Source organism: Thunnus albacares, chromosome 1 (assembly GCF_914725855.1).
Source record: "Thunnus albacares chromosome 1, fThuAlb1.1, whole genome shotgun sequence".
NCBI classification, from domain to species: Eukaryota; Metazoa; Chordata; class Actinopteri; order Scombriformes; family Scombridae; genus Thunnus; species Thunnus albacares.
The window spans coordinates 20,120,503-20,134,906 of NC_058106.1; the positions used below are offsets into that span (position 1 = coordinate 20,120,503).

General features: G+C 38.4%; 2 protein-coding genes across 3 annotated transcripts; both read right to left on the bottom strand.

Annotated features, from left to right (window-relative positions):
- Positions 1–308: 308 nt before the first annotated feature.
- Positions 309–6,705, bottom strand: ogfod1 (2-oxoglutarate and iron-dependent oxygenase domain containing 1). The gene is made up of 13 exons (XM_044348240.1): positions 6,451–6,705; positions 4,478–4,623; positions 4,335–4,381; positions 2,314–2,414; positions 2,101–2,217; positions 1,911–2,002; positions 1,700–1,828; positions 1,483–1,596; positions 1,332–1,411; positions 958–1,229; positions 754–882; positions 563–621; positions 309–475 (listed from the first exon to the last, which is right to left on the bottom strand). The coding sequence occupies exons 1-13, from the start codon at positions 6,611–6,613 to the stop codon at positions 326–328; spliced, it is 1,599 nt and encodes a 532-aa protein (XP_044204175.1). The 5' UTR covers positions 6,614–6,705; the 3' UTR covers positions 309–325.
- A 2,210-nt stretch (positions 6,706–8,915) lies between these two features.
- nudt21 (nudix hydrolase 21) lies at positions 8,916–13,020 on the bottom strand. Of its 2 annotated transcripts, XM_044348279.1 has the most exons (8): positions 12,715–13,020; positions 11,588–11,620; positions 11,153–11,353; positions 11,012–11,075; positions 10,841–10,930; positions 10,113–10,188; positions 9,911–10,025; positions 8,916–9,360 (listed from the first exon to the last, which is right to left on the bottom strand). In XM_044348279.1, exons 1-8 carry the CDS (start codon positions 12,834–12,836, stop codon positions 9,339–9,341), a joined length of 723 nt encoding a protein of 240 aa, XP_044204214.1. In that variant the 5' UTR covers positions 12,837–13,020; the 3' UTR covers positions 8,916–9,338. The 2 variants fall into 2 exon arrangements, with proteins under 2 accessions (XP_044204214.1, XP_044204221.1); XM_044348286.1 differs by lacking the exon at positions 11,588–11,620 and having other exon boundaries at positions 12,715–13,019.
- Between the last annotated feature and the right edge of the window lie 1,384 nt (positions 13,021–14,404).

Sequence of the window (14,404 nt, forward strand, 5' to 3'; positions counted from 1 at the left end):
AGGGTGAACTGCAATAACAATAGCAGTGCCAATTTCAGCAAAATATTCTGCTTGTATTTGCAATAAGAAAAGAATGGACGTGTTCTGAAAGGGAGCTATGACTGAAAAACCTCAGCAGACTTGATTGTACGGCTCAGTAGTTTCTATTAAACAGAAAAAAGTTGCAAGTGTCCTTGAGCAAGAAACTGCACCTGTCTTAAATGAGAAGGCCAGGACACCGTGGATGTGTGTGTCCTGTTCTTAGGTTGAAATTTAAAATGTACACCTAAGAAGATACAAAAAGCTGTCAAAAAAACCCACAAGACAGATGAATATGTGAACATATTTATTCGTAATACACAAAAGAGAAGTCATAAAACGCTCTGTCAGCAGAATCACAACAGCTTTTGTGGTTGACATGTTTGACAAATTTGAGGGTTTCCTTGTCTCTGTAGACCAAGGCCAGTGAGTTATCCTCTGGATACACTGTCAGCAGCTGTGAGGAGGAGAACAACAAAGTAATTATGACTACAATATTGCCTCCACGTGTACGTCTGCACTTTATACTGTGATTTACATTCACCTCCTCATCCTCTTCGTTAGCAACGTAACATGTGAAGCCCCCAAACTCTGACTGCCAGTCTGAAAGAGTCAAGTTTAAAGAGTCTTATCAGTTGCAATTATTGATTGACAATTGAACTCTGTGTGTGTGTGTGTGTGTGTGTGTGTGTGTGTGTGTGTGTGTGTGTGTGTGTGTGTGTGTGTGTGACTCACCTGCACAACCGAAAGGCAAAACGAGGTCCAGAGCGTACTCTGCCCGTGCTGCTTCTCCATCATGTAATAAAGTGTAGCCACCATGAGACCATCGACGCAGTTCACCGCAACATTCAGGTGTGCTGAGCTCTACAGAACACAGAGTTAAAAACAGACAAACACAGATGTCTGAAGATCTGAACAAACACATTCACACATACACACCTGAGTCTCTGCTTTTATTTGCTGATGCTGCTGCTGCTGCTGCTGCTGATGATGATTCAGTCGAAGACCCTGTGGCTTCTCCATCGCCTTGCTCCTTCTTCTCTTTCTCTTCATCTTTATTCTCGTCGTCGTCATCATCAGCGGGACACAGGTAGTGCAATCGAAGGCCAGTAAAGTTGGAGAGAAGCAGGAAGAAAGCCTCTGAACGAAGCAGCTCCAAACATGCACTCACACACTGAGGCAACGTGTCCAGAGAAGCCACGTCGTAGCATCTTAATTCACACAAATACAGACCGTGGAATCAGTCTTAAATATTCTCTCCAACACAAAGCAGATAATGTTAACAAGTCAAATGACGTGTGAAACATCCCCACCTCTTATTGGCCGGACTTCTCCTCGTCCACTGAATCTGAGCAAGTCGTAGTGCTTCACTCACTTCTCTGAATTTCTCCTCCTGATGACAGATACATGATCAGCCGGCAAGAAAAAGTGGAAACAGTTAAGGCAGAAAAAAAGAGAAGTTACCTTGAGAAAATCTTTGAGCTGAATTTCAGAGCTATCCTCAAACTCCTCCTGAATCTGCTCTTGATAGGAAATATCCAGGTACACTGGATTAACCCATTCCAGCAGCAACGTCTCCTGTGATTAACGCACAACAAACACACGTGAGGAGGATCGTAAGCTGTGCCCTAAAGATAGTGAAATAAAACTGTTTGTTTAAAACAAGTTTGACCAAACGCACGTCTCTCGGTAAGTGCGGGTTCCGAGGGACGGGGGGCTCTATGTGGCGCGGAGGACGTTCTAAAGACGGCCCATGAAACCAGCCACTCAGAGACAGACGACACTTGTCCTGCGACAAAACCTCCGCCACCTGGACGAACACAACACGTGTCATTGATCTGCAATCGCCGCCTCTTCTTTGAGATTAAAAGGCAGCAGGCGGCTATTCTTACTTGATGAAAGGAGACGGGAGAAACTTCGAAGAGGACAAGTGTGTTCCAAGAGGGTACGAGCGACTTCACTATACTCTGGGGTTGGAAATCACCTGATGACAAGAATTAAATTATTCAAAGCGTCTGTTGTCTAAACACACACACACACACACACACACACACACACACACATACAAAATGGGAGGCTCACTGTTTGTCGTGTAAAGATCCAGCGTTCCCCCGTCACTGCTCTGCCACGGAGGCACGAGATACAGAATGAAAGCAACGCGCCTCCCCTCCAACTCATCATCATGACACAAAAGAACATCTAGAAATGAGAGAATTTTCTTTATATTTACAAATGATTAGACATTAAAATGCATCATGAGGGACCTTCCTTCTGGAGTTTTAGGACAAACCTCACCCGTGTATTCATATCTGGCACAAGAAATATCCACCGTAGGCTCCAGTTCAACCCCCAACACCTCCCCAAGCCAGGAACGGAAACGCCCAAACAGTGCTGACCTGAAATCAGTGATACAGAGATATTTGTGTACTGCATTTCATCCTGTCTTGGATTATACAATGACAATAATGCTGAACTTTGAACTCTGTATAAAATGATAAACGTTGGAAGCCACACAGACAGATTGTTCTGCTGTCTAAACCTAGCATGACATTTTTGACATAAATAATAGATGATCCCCCGAGGAAGCCGCTATTGTGCATTTAATTACAGTATTTATTCACCAGGGGTGTGTTTCTTCAGTATGTTGAGCACCATATTATCACAAATACATATTTAGAAGAAATTACATGTTGCAGTTTCTCCAGTGTAAACACAGCTTGTCATAATCCTAAAAAAACTGTACATCTACATAAAGGAGATGTTTTTACATTATTTTGCTATTTAGGTAATGTAGGTGACACAAAGGTGTTGATGTGAATACAGACTTGACACCTCGCTCGTATTCATCTTGATTTACACGTTGAGATCTTAATTTTTCTCTGACTTGGCTCCAACCCTGAACTTCTGGGCAGGCTTGGCAGCTCTCACTGTTCCATATTTCTACAAAAACAAATTTGTATCTAGGTGTTTATTTGAGCTCTCCACCATTTACACGGCTGTAATGATTTACAGTGTGTTGGCCTTGAATTCACTGCCAAGTTCAGCACATAATCAGACTGAAGCTGAAACAGAATCAGCTCCAACAAGGATTGTATTGACTTTATTGTGCAGATTGCATTCAGCTGCTGCCATTTTCCATTAGGTTTACCGCACAGTCCTGCTTTGCCAAATGTTAATGCTAACTTTCAGAATCATCACCACTTAATGAAGGATGTGTACTAATTAGGTAGCAGACGTAATCTCTGGCTCCACCTGGTGGAGCTGATAAATCTCAAAATGTCTTCAGCATTTCAGTCTTGTGATTTCTATCTGCCAACATAAAACAGCTTAACCTTCTTAACACTTAGAACTTTAACCAAATCAGAAACTGGTGAAAAAGATACAGATTTAAAGCTCTGTCTGTTGCCAAATTTAAAATGTAACTCCCTAAAAGGAGCTCTGGTAAATGTCTCTTGAATAATTTTGGACTATATGAGGTAAAGGAATGACAGAAATAGACTAAGTGTCAGACATAATATCTGTGCAGCATTTGCAGCACTGAGATCAGCAGCGACTAACAACAGTTTTCCTGACAGTTTAAGCTGCTCTCTGCGGATGAGCTACCAGTGCAGTAAAAGTGCTTCAAAGTAAAGAAGCTCATTCTGCCAGGTAGAAAGTATCTGTAAAAAGTAACTATCAAATGTACCTCATTCTGTCAGGTGGAAAAAAGCCACAAAATCAAAACAACCCACCAATAACATCACCTGGCATTAAAGGAAGGCAGGTCATTCTGTCAGGTAGGAAAAAATTTGGATTTTGACAGACGACCATTACTGTAGTTGAAATGTCCATCCACCCGTCAATCATCTATACTAATTGGGACTGTTGGAGGAAACCTGTACAGACATGTGTGCTTTAAATAAAAGTAGGTCTTTCTATCAGGGGGATACTGAACCCCAAAGTGCAAAGTGTGTGTGAAGATTCACTGATTGAGTGTTTAAAATTGATCAACTGAATGTGATGTAATGTCAATAAGAACATACAACCTAACAATTTAATAAGAATATTCCTAAAAACAAGGCGGATTTTTTTAAAATCAAATTATGGATTCAAAATAATTTGGATCAAATCAAGCTTATTTTCCATCTGACAGGATGATAAAATTACTTTAAAGCACTTTATTTACACTTGCAGCTCAAATTGTCAGAACTCCAGACATCATCCTCACCTTTTCTTTATGTGTATTTATTCTGTTACTCATAAAAAAAATCCCTCACAGCAACAAACATAAGGTCTGTTAAATTATTCACATACACAGACAAAGAATACAAGCTCACCTCAAGGCTGTGATGTGTGGCTCTGTCCTCTTCCTCAAGTCATCTGACTGCACAGGAACACAGTAAAAATGATAAGAGGACGACAACAACAACAACAACAACAACAACACAAACCCACTGGAATAAACCAGATTGACGGTCACCTGTTTGAATTTGTACAGATCGTTGGACTTCTCGTGGAAGTTGAGCCCCAGCAGCTCTCTCTGCAGGTTCTCTACGAAGGTCTCGCTGCGGATGAAGTTCTTGATGATGCAGTGAGGGAAAGGATGGCAGTCCAGCTCCACATCCCCTGTTCAACAATAACAAAGGATTAGCTGCTGACAAATAACTACAGCCCCACCAATACTCACCTTTTTGAGGCTGATACTGATTTTTGAGAGTATTAAAAAATCAGATTTCAGTTTCCTTTATTTAAACATAAAAGCATAAACAAACATAATAACTCATTTAAATGTATTGAAATATTTTCTGGTACAAATCCTCCACAGCAGACCCTACAAGTAAAAAAAAAAACAGAGCAAAACAATAAACCAATATATCTATTTAAAATAATAATAATTCTACAAATAGTCACAGGTCAACTTTAATCATTTTAATCATTTTTAAAACAAAAATGACAAAGATTAGCAGGTTTCAGCTTCTCAAATGTGAAGATTGAATGTTTTTTTGGTCATACATGACTCTTAACTTTGGATTTTGGACTGTTAGTCGGACGAAACATCTGAAGACATCAGCTGCGGGTGTGAGGAACTATAACGGATATTTTTCACTACTTTTTGACATTTTACAGACAAGATGATTAATTGATTAATCAACAAATTAACAGGTAGATTGATCGATAATGAAAAGTTAGTTTCAGCTCTAAAGCACTGTGACAGACCTGTACTCAGCTTGACATTTTACTACTTAAATATAAACTTGTCAGTGCTCAGAGCTTTTAAATGGAGACTTCTGAAGTACTTCAAACATTTCTTTGGCATGTACTGATGTTTCTTTGACTTATCAGTCAACATACAGCACCAGTCAAATGTTTAGACACTTTTTTAGTTCTTCAATATATTTAGACTTGTCAAATAGAATAAAGGTTTCTCTGAAGTCTCCTTGTTAATCTAATCCAGATTTGACAGTTCTAAGTATAGTGGTTTTTGATCTGGACCTGGTCTAATGTGGTCTGGAGGGAGATATAACAGTGAATTCGCCCTTTTTGTGTTTTCATAAGCAAACTAAAGGTTTCACAGATCTGAAAGTGGGTTTAAACAGCGTCAAGGTTTTTGCTGCGATGTCTAAAAGTTTCATAAGTGTAAGTGGTGCAAAAAAGAAGAATCTGCCACTAAATAACATCATTTATGTTTCCCCTTAACCCTGACTCGGAAGCTGACTTCATCGTCGTTAATTTGATGTTATGTGTAAAAATAAATAAGTGATTGTAAGTTCAGTTTCAAATGCAAATGGAAAAGCTTGTGTTTGTGCAATATGCTGTTTGTGCTTTTGTGTAAGAATGCCTCAACTTGTTGATGCTGGCATTAAATAATTACCGACTATTTCACAGAGCACTGCTATCCTGCAGTTTGTGTTAAGTTGTACTGGGATCGTTACTGAAAATGACTGAATAAGCGGCCTTGTCCCATCTTACATTATCTACATCCTCACCTCTTACAACCCTGTTCATAGTCTCAGATCTGCAGAACAGCTGTTGCTCTTTTATTTATTCTTATGATTTGTATTCATTGTCTTTTATCTGTATCTATTTCTTTTGAACTTATTCTAATTTGTAATTGCATTGTAATTTTTATGTCTGTGAAACACTTTGTAAACTTGTTTTTGAAAAGTGCTGCATGAATAAAGATCATTATTGTTGTCATTATTATTATGGCACAGCCACACTTTGAACATGTTTAACCAGCCGCCAGTGTGGAAACATTAAAACCAGGTCAAAGTGAAGATCAGCTGATCATTGTTTTGTTTTTGTAGAAGTTAAAAACCAGAACAGAAAGTTTTACAATTAACGTTACTGTATCCAGCTGTCACAGCCTGACAAGTCTGTGATCTCTGTCTGTCTGTCTGTCTGTCAGTTAATGAAGTTTCATGTCAGTGTTTTGATGTCTTGTCCTCTCACCGTGGTCGTAGTGAGTCCTGCGGCTCCACGCCTCCTTCACTGCGCTCTTCACCTGCTCATCTTCCACAGCTGAACACAGATGTGCTGTCTCTTCACTCGTCTTCTTCTTCTTCTTCTTCTTGTCCGTGTTTACACTCTCGTCTTGTCGTCGTTTGGAGCTCATCGTAGAGTTTATGAAGACAACTCTGACAACACTCTCCGTAATAACGTGGATGTGAAATGTGCGTCGTGCGTCGCCGGGAAATGACGTTATGAGAGTTGTTGTTTTTGCCCCGAGTTCAGACTGTCAGGCAGCGTTGGAAAACTGAGAAATTAACTATTAACTTATTAACATATTTGGTCCCACTTAACTGTTTGATTTATTTTGTTATTGACGTCTTGTCACCTTTTACATGAGAACATTTGGATTGCTTTTTAAGATCAGTGATATTAAATTTCCCTGATTATTTATGTTTTTCACAAGTTCATTATCAAATGTTGAGTGCAGCCTTGTTTGGCTGCAGTCAGGAATTAAAAGTAATCTATACTTTAGTCAAATCTCTGAGATGTATGATATACATTACTCAGTGGTTTAACTTTTGTGTGATTAATATTATGTGCTCTCACTTCATCTATTTTTGTTAACTATTGGTTCATTTGTATTTTACACTGTACTTGTCTGTCTATCACATACTGTATGCTGATGAGGTAGAGATGATGGTCCCTGCTATTATGCCTTGAAATACGTAGCTTCAAGAAAAGGAAAATTTAGCTATAGCAAAAAAACCTCTCAGGCCAAACTAAGGACCAAGCACCCACTGGTGGGTGGGATTATTCCCATTTGGCTCCCACAACTAGACAACTAGACCACCTCAGCCCAATATACACTCCAGACCTGCATGAAATATGTCTGGGACACGCTGACTGTCATCAAACATGCTTGATATTCTAGTAAACTGTCCCATGTCACTGACTCCCTTAGAAGACGTTTTCCAATGAAACATGTGACTTCAGGGTCTTTGTACTAATCTGGGATGAGTCTAAATGTCCACGTCTCTCAGATTCACACACTTTAATGTGCTTTCTCTGCATGGTTATGATGATTTGTTTTCACTGACTTGACTAAATACTAATAGTATTTAGTATCATACAGTACAGATGTGATCTCTGAACAGGATAAGTAGTTTAGAGAACTGATGGATGGATATTACATAATGATATGCAGACGACATTCAGGCAGTGAGCAACAAAATGTCCATTTTATTAACCTACATATGAAATATGAGTATTGTGCTTCACTGGAGGCAGGAATACCTCTGTCCCCAGGTAACATCGGATTTCACAAAGCGCTGTTCGTACACACTTCTGAGCTCACATTTTCATTAATCACATCAGTGTGTGATGCATTCTGCTACTAAGTCTGTTTTCATGCTACCAGTGAGGGGCAGCAAAGTAAGACATTTTCTAAATCAACATACAGCAGCTTTAAACTTCTGTTCCAATGTATAAAATATGTACTAATGTTGGCATTTGGCTCATTTGGTCATTAATATACAACTGATACATTACTAGACAATGATGATTTTCTACTAACATGAATGAAATGGATAGTGCATCAATGCAAAAATTAAAAAAAAAAAAAAAAAATCCAACTATCCATCACTTTTTCCCAAGATGTCATCACAGCTGTGACAGTCTTCCAATTTATTATTTCAAGTAGCATTTCATGTGTTTTGTGTTGCACTGAGGGACAACGGCCTCCATCCACACTGTACTGAAAACACTTAAAGTGAAGACAAGTCAAACAATCATGTCCATTTCTGTCATTTGTCAAATACAAAATATCCTAACATCAATGTTAGAATCTGTGATTGCAACACAGCACAAATCTAACCTTGACATACAATGACCATGTGATTGATGAGGCTTATTGGGGATTTATTTAGCTGCCTGTGAGATAAACTTCAGAGGAAAGCAAGTCAAGGACTCTTCTGACCAAGATGTGCTAAACATTTACATGTTAAAACTGGAGAGCCGAGTCAAATAATCATTTCCACCAGTTTGTCTGCTCTATCAGCACATTAACATTTTAATCTTGTGGGCTTCATCTGGGAATAAACTGCTGGTGATAATTTCCTCCTCTGTGGGGAAAAAGGATGAAGTGATTCACCATGTTCAGATGAAATTTATGACATGATCTGTACCTGCAGGTCACCTGACTTTCTTTTGGCAAATGTACATCTGTCTCCAACAAGAAATAAAAACATAAAACAATATTTTTGGGGCTGCTGTCTGTACTCAGTGTATCATTTCTTTTCTGTGCCATTTGATTTAAATGCAAAGTGTTTTTATGAGCATTAAAACTTCCTGTTGTGACTTTGATAAACAATTTTGTATCACAATCTTTACTTAATTATAGGCAAAATGTCAGAATCTGAAAATCACTTTTCACTTTGAAACTTAATAAGTCAGCTGCTCACTTGCTATTTAAATTTTGTAAAAACATATTCAAATGACTTTTTTTATTAAAAAGAAAAAAACATAGCATTGTTACAGGTTAAAATAACAGGAAACTCAATGTCGTAGTTTGTTTAATCAAACACTTTCCTCTTCTGAGGGCATAAAATCAGATTCTTAACACACTAGAATATGTACTTGCATACTACAAAAACTATCAGTTTTTAAGATAAAAAAGAAAGAAAAGGACACATGACATCTTCATGTTCTAACAACAGTATAAACAAACACCCCTGTGGACTGTCAATATTACGGACATGACAAGCTTTTCTTATGTGAGAGTTGAGCCAGAGATGAGAAGCATGTTTTCACCTCCTTGTCTCATCTTTCAGTCTCACTCAGACACGGCTGCACTCACAGAGACAGCCAGACGTACCTCCTGCTCTCTCAGGTTAGTTGTAGATGAAGTTGAACCTATAAAAAAGGAATCGTGATTTAAAAACTCAAGTTTACATTGAGACCATTTTCACAATTTTATATCTATTTTTGTCATTTTCAGTTTGTTTGTTTTTTTTTAAATTTCCTTCCTTCTGCTGTTTAATTTCAGAGTTCCTGCAGGAGTCTTGCAGTCTTTTATAAAAACTACAGAGAAAAGTGTAAGCAGGTGCACAATAAATGCCTTCAGATTTTATCTGCACATTATGTATTTATGCATCCAATCACTGTAAATCATTTGGTTGTCAGTCATACGCTAATGAAAACGTTCCGATAAAAAGAAAAATGTTTGACTTAAAATAACAGAATATCACAAAAAATAAGCACATTTTTTTAATTTTCAAACTATTCCTTTAACCTTCAGATAAGCCAATAACAACAATATTTATTCATGTCCTTCAGGGTTTTACATTACATTTTCTATTCAGCTGCTGTGACAATGAACAGTAAACTGTTTCAGTTAAATTTAGACTATTCACACAATTACCAAACACACATATGCAGAAGTCATAAACAATATAAACAATACCTGCTCAATAGCTGTGGTAGACTGGAAATGATGGGTCCATATCCAGGGGCGTTGTCATATAGTTCAAACAACGGTGCCGCCACCAGTTTATAGTTCTTGGGGACAGCAAACAGCGCTGTAGAAACATGAATCATTTAATTCTACTTACGTCTGCCTTTTTGTTAATCAAATGTTTTCCAATGTCATTCTGTGATATACTGACCTTTTTCCTGCAACTGAACCAGGAACAGCTTCTTATGCTCCTTGGGTTTGGTAATGTGAGCTGGAATATACGGGTACTGCAAGACATACCAGTTCAGATCAGTTCACATTTGCATGTACAGGAATATAAAATATATCTGTATGTTCATGAATGACCGACTCCAGTGTGGACTCTGCTGCTGCTTGAACAAAACAACCAAAGTGCAGAGAGACACTGAGATGACTGATGATTGACACACTGGTAATGTGGCTTCAGAGACTTGTGTTTATTTATTTTTCAGCCTGGATTTATGATGGTCTGACGTGTTACACTGACTTCTAATGTTTATGCTACTAGTAAAAACTGTCACTTTGACTAGCAGAGAGTCATTCTGGATGTCAGATTTTGATATACTTTCTCCTTCCTCTCATATTTACATTTACTAAGTAATGAAAGTCAGAGTGACCAAGACCAAGTATCAAAATACATAAATCTATAAAATCACTGCAATTCATACAAATCTATGTATTTTTGACTTTATAAATATATTATCATATATTATTGACTTTACAGGGTTTGTGGACACATTTAAAACACCACTAACAGGTAAACCAGATGCTGCTGAAATCTCTCTTAATACTGATCTGTGAAAACTAAACTGCTTTTCAACATAAATACAAATGTTTATCAATAATGTTCTTTCAATTAATCAGAGCTTCTTACTGTCTCAGCCAACTGGATGAACTAACCTGTGGAGGCTCAAAGTTGGGGCGCCACCAGTTGCCGATACAGTCATCAATCACCCAGTCCTGCTTCACCCCGTCCTGCCGTCCGAGGATCTAACATCCAGACAAAAATCAATATAAACTCCACAATCACCACGGCAACAAGTAGCTGAAATTGTGTGACAATGTAGTCACCTCAGTCATCAGGCGTTTCAGACCCTCCACCTCGTCTTCTCCGGGACTCAACTCTCCGCCGGGCCTGCAGGAGAGAAACAAAACCATCAAGATGACAGTCCAGGAAGAACTGAAACAAACCTCCGAACATTAACAACTCACAGTTTGAAGAAAGTGGTGCCGAGCTGCAGCAGTAAGACGTGAGGCAGCCTGTGTTCATGGACGATCAATACTCCCTCAACTGTCCTCCTCATTCCCATCTTGTCAAACTCCTCCCGCATCCGCTGGAACCTGGCCGCCACCGAGCTGTCCTTCTCATACAGAGGCTCCTTGGTGCCGAATGTGTAGTTGGTAAGAGGGTAACTGAAACACGGATACACACGAGAATCGTTAAGCATGACGAGATGTCACTTCAGTGTGGGTCACACACCAGTATAAGATATACAGTATAATAATATATTATTGATCTTGGCAACTGAGAATTATTTTCATCATTTTACATTTTTTTTTATTAAATCAGTTAAGTCTAAATAAGTCTATCACAATTTCCAAACAGCAATCTAAAAATATACATATAAAAAAGCAGAAAATCCTCACATTAGAGAGGCTGGAGCCAGAGAGGGTGAGTTTCTTGAAAAATGACAAAAGATTACAAGGTTTTGATGATCAAAATGAGAAGAGTTCAGTCAAATAATTCATTAATCCAGGCTTTTGACTGTCATAATTAAGCAGCATGTCTTCAATGAAATCTCCTGATTTTAAAAGCTGCATTGCAATTAGAGCACAAATGATTAGTCCAGTAATTGATTAGTCAATCGAAGGAAAAATAATCAGCAACAATTGTGATACTGGATTAATCATTCACATAACTGTTTAAGAAATACGGCAACAGTTTACTAGTTCTACTTTCTAAAATGTTACTATTAGCTAGTTTCTGTGATCAATTATATAAAACTGGGCTTTGCACTTTGGTTTGTTGAATTTCTGGGTTTGGGATGGTTGACTTTAGGAAATTGCGATGAGCATTTATATTACTTTCAGACATTTAAAAGAGCTAACCGATGAGCTCTTTAAGGCTGCAATTATCAATTAATGTGTCAATTATTTTCTTGATTAAACAATTAGTCGTATGGTTTATAAAATGTCAGACAAATGGTGAAAAATGTTTCCCGAAAAACCCAATGAGACGTTTTTAAATGTCTCATTTCATCCCAGCGAACAGTAAACAAACCAAAGATATTCTTTTATATTATATTATATTCATCTGAGAGGCTGGAACCAGAGGATTTTGTTTGTTTTCCTCTTTAAAAATGACCAAAAACAATTAATCAATTATCAAAGTAGTTGCAGACTACTAATTGTTGCAGCCCAGATTAGTTAATTATTAAATTATACAGTTTTCTGATTCTGAATTAATGCAACTGTTAAATAAAATGACCCACACTTGCCTCTGACTAACACACTTGACCATTACATTAACATTAATGATGCTTTTCTAAGCTTTCCCGTATCTAACTTCACTCCAAACTCATATTTTTGGAAAGCAACCACATTCAAGCCCCCAAAACATGCTCACAGCATAAACACTGAGTCACAAACATTGTTTTATCTGTGATGTGATCAGTTATTCTAATAAACCGACTGTCGGTTTGCGTTGACTAATCTTGGGGCGCATTTGAAGTCTGTTCCCAGCTGTTTGTACATTATTGTGCACATGAACTCACAGGTTGATGGTCCTCTCCAGTGTGAGCGGCTTGGCAGGCCCGCTCATGTATTTGTTCCCAAACTGAACGGCCCCGCCGCGCGGCCAGCCGGTGGACGAGCGACTGGGAGGCACCACTGACATCTCTAACGTGAGCAACGGAGAATTAAACCTTCCTGCAAATGCACCTCAGATCGCAGCTGGTTTGCAAGTCGCTGGATTACCAAGACAGCTGCAAAGCAAATTCAGAAGACTACCGTGAATGCTCCACAACAATTTGTCTACCGACGTTTCCCCTTCGGTCCTCCGCTTCCGGGTGAAGTGTGTTTCTCTCTGCTTTCCCGCCAGCGACACCTGCTGGTCCGGATGATGGAAAAAATACAACAAGCAGATTATAGGAGGTGGGCCAACCCTAAGAGGGCTCCAAACAGTTTCGGGGAGGCGCAGTGATTAGAAGTGATTGAATATTACATTATTTATTACATTAGTGATCAACAGGAGATCAGAAATATAGTAGTTTGGAGGAATCATACTGCTTTTCCCACTTTCCCAGAGTCAGAAATTGTTAAACGCTGTAGGACAAACGTTTTATTTTTGTATTTGATGTAGTCTGAAGTTATGTAAAACAGAAATAGGCCTATTAGGCTATCTTGCCTCAATTGTTGAGTGTCTATGGGATCAAATAACAATCATGATGCGATAAGCATCCAGGAATTGAGCGAAACTAAGAATGTAAACTAATGGTGGGTGAGGAGGCGCCTTTTTCTAAGCTTTGTCTGGAGGGGAGGCACATTGTCTCAGACTTTGAAAATCCCTGTTTTAAAGGAGAGGTTCACAATTTTTATAGTGTGTCTTAAAACAACAGTCAGGTTCCATTATGAACACTGAAAGAGGTTTTCTTCGCTGTAATCATTCCTCCTGTTCATACTAACTATTAAAAGATCCCCTTCAAATGTGCTTTTAATGTAAGTGATGGGGACCAAAATCCACAGTGTGTCCACACAATCATTTTGTACACAAATGCATTTAAAAGTTTATCTGAAGCTTATTTGAGGCTTCAGCAGTCTGCGTTTGTATCAAGTGGATATCTGACACGTTTACAGTCTGTTTAGCATCAAATTCCCTCTTTGTGTTTCCCTGTTGAGCTGCGGTGGAAGTACAATGACAAAAAGAGGGACTTTGGCACTAAAAAGACTGTAACGTAGAAAGATATCTACTTGATTTGACTAATTTAGATGGCTGAAGCTTCATATTAGCTTCAGATAAACTTTTAAATACATTTTTGCACAGAAGGAGGACTGTGGATTTTGTCCCCCATCACTTACATTGTGAGTGCATCATGTAGGGATCTTCTAATGATCAGTATGAACAGGATGATTATGGCAAGAAAAACATGTTTTTGTGTTCATTTAGGCAATGTAAATAATCCATCCTTTTAAAATGAAACTACACTGTAGTTTTATTGTACTTTTATTTCTAATTCAATTAAATTATTACTAATAAGCTATAATATATGTTAATGAAAGTCATTTTTACAGAAGAACTGTGAATTTTATCAGCCAGAACTGAAACTGTAATGAATTCTCTCTGTCTCTCCAATAAAAACTTGATGCTTTCTTTTGTCAGGCATCAATGGCATCCGGGGAAGTTTTATGATATGATATGACTATGCTGCACTGCAGAGAGCTGCTGGGTCTGATAGAGGAGAAATC

Coding starts and splice junctions, on each gene's coding strand:
- nudt21 (XM_044348279.1), bottom strand. CDS start 12,836: ATGTCAGTGGTGCCTCCCAGTCGCTCGTCCACCGGCTGGCCGCGCGGC. Junction 11,076..11,152: donor GGCACCACTTTCTTCAAACT/GTGAGTTGTTAA, acceptor TCTCTCCTGCAG/GCCCGGCGGAGAGTTGAGTC. Junction 10,931..11,011: donor TGAAACGCCTGATGACTGAG/GTGACTACATTG, acceptor TCTGGATGTTAG/ATCCTCGGACGGCAGGACGG.
- ogfod1 (XM_044348240.1), bottom strand. CDS start 6,613: ATGAGCTCCAAACGACGACAAGACGAGAGTGTAAACACGGACAAGAAG. Junction 4,624..6,450: donor CAGGACTCACTACGACCACG/GTGAGAGGACAA, acceptor ATTGTTGAACAG/GGGATGTGGAGCTGGACTGC. Junction 1,829..1,910: donor CTCCCGTCTCCTTTCATCAA/GTAAGAATAGCC, acceptor GTGTTCGTCCAG/GTGGCGGAGGTTTTGTCGCA.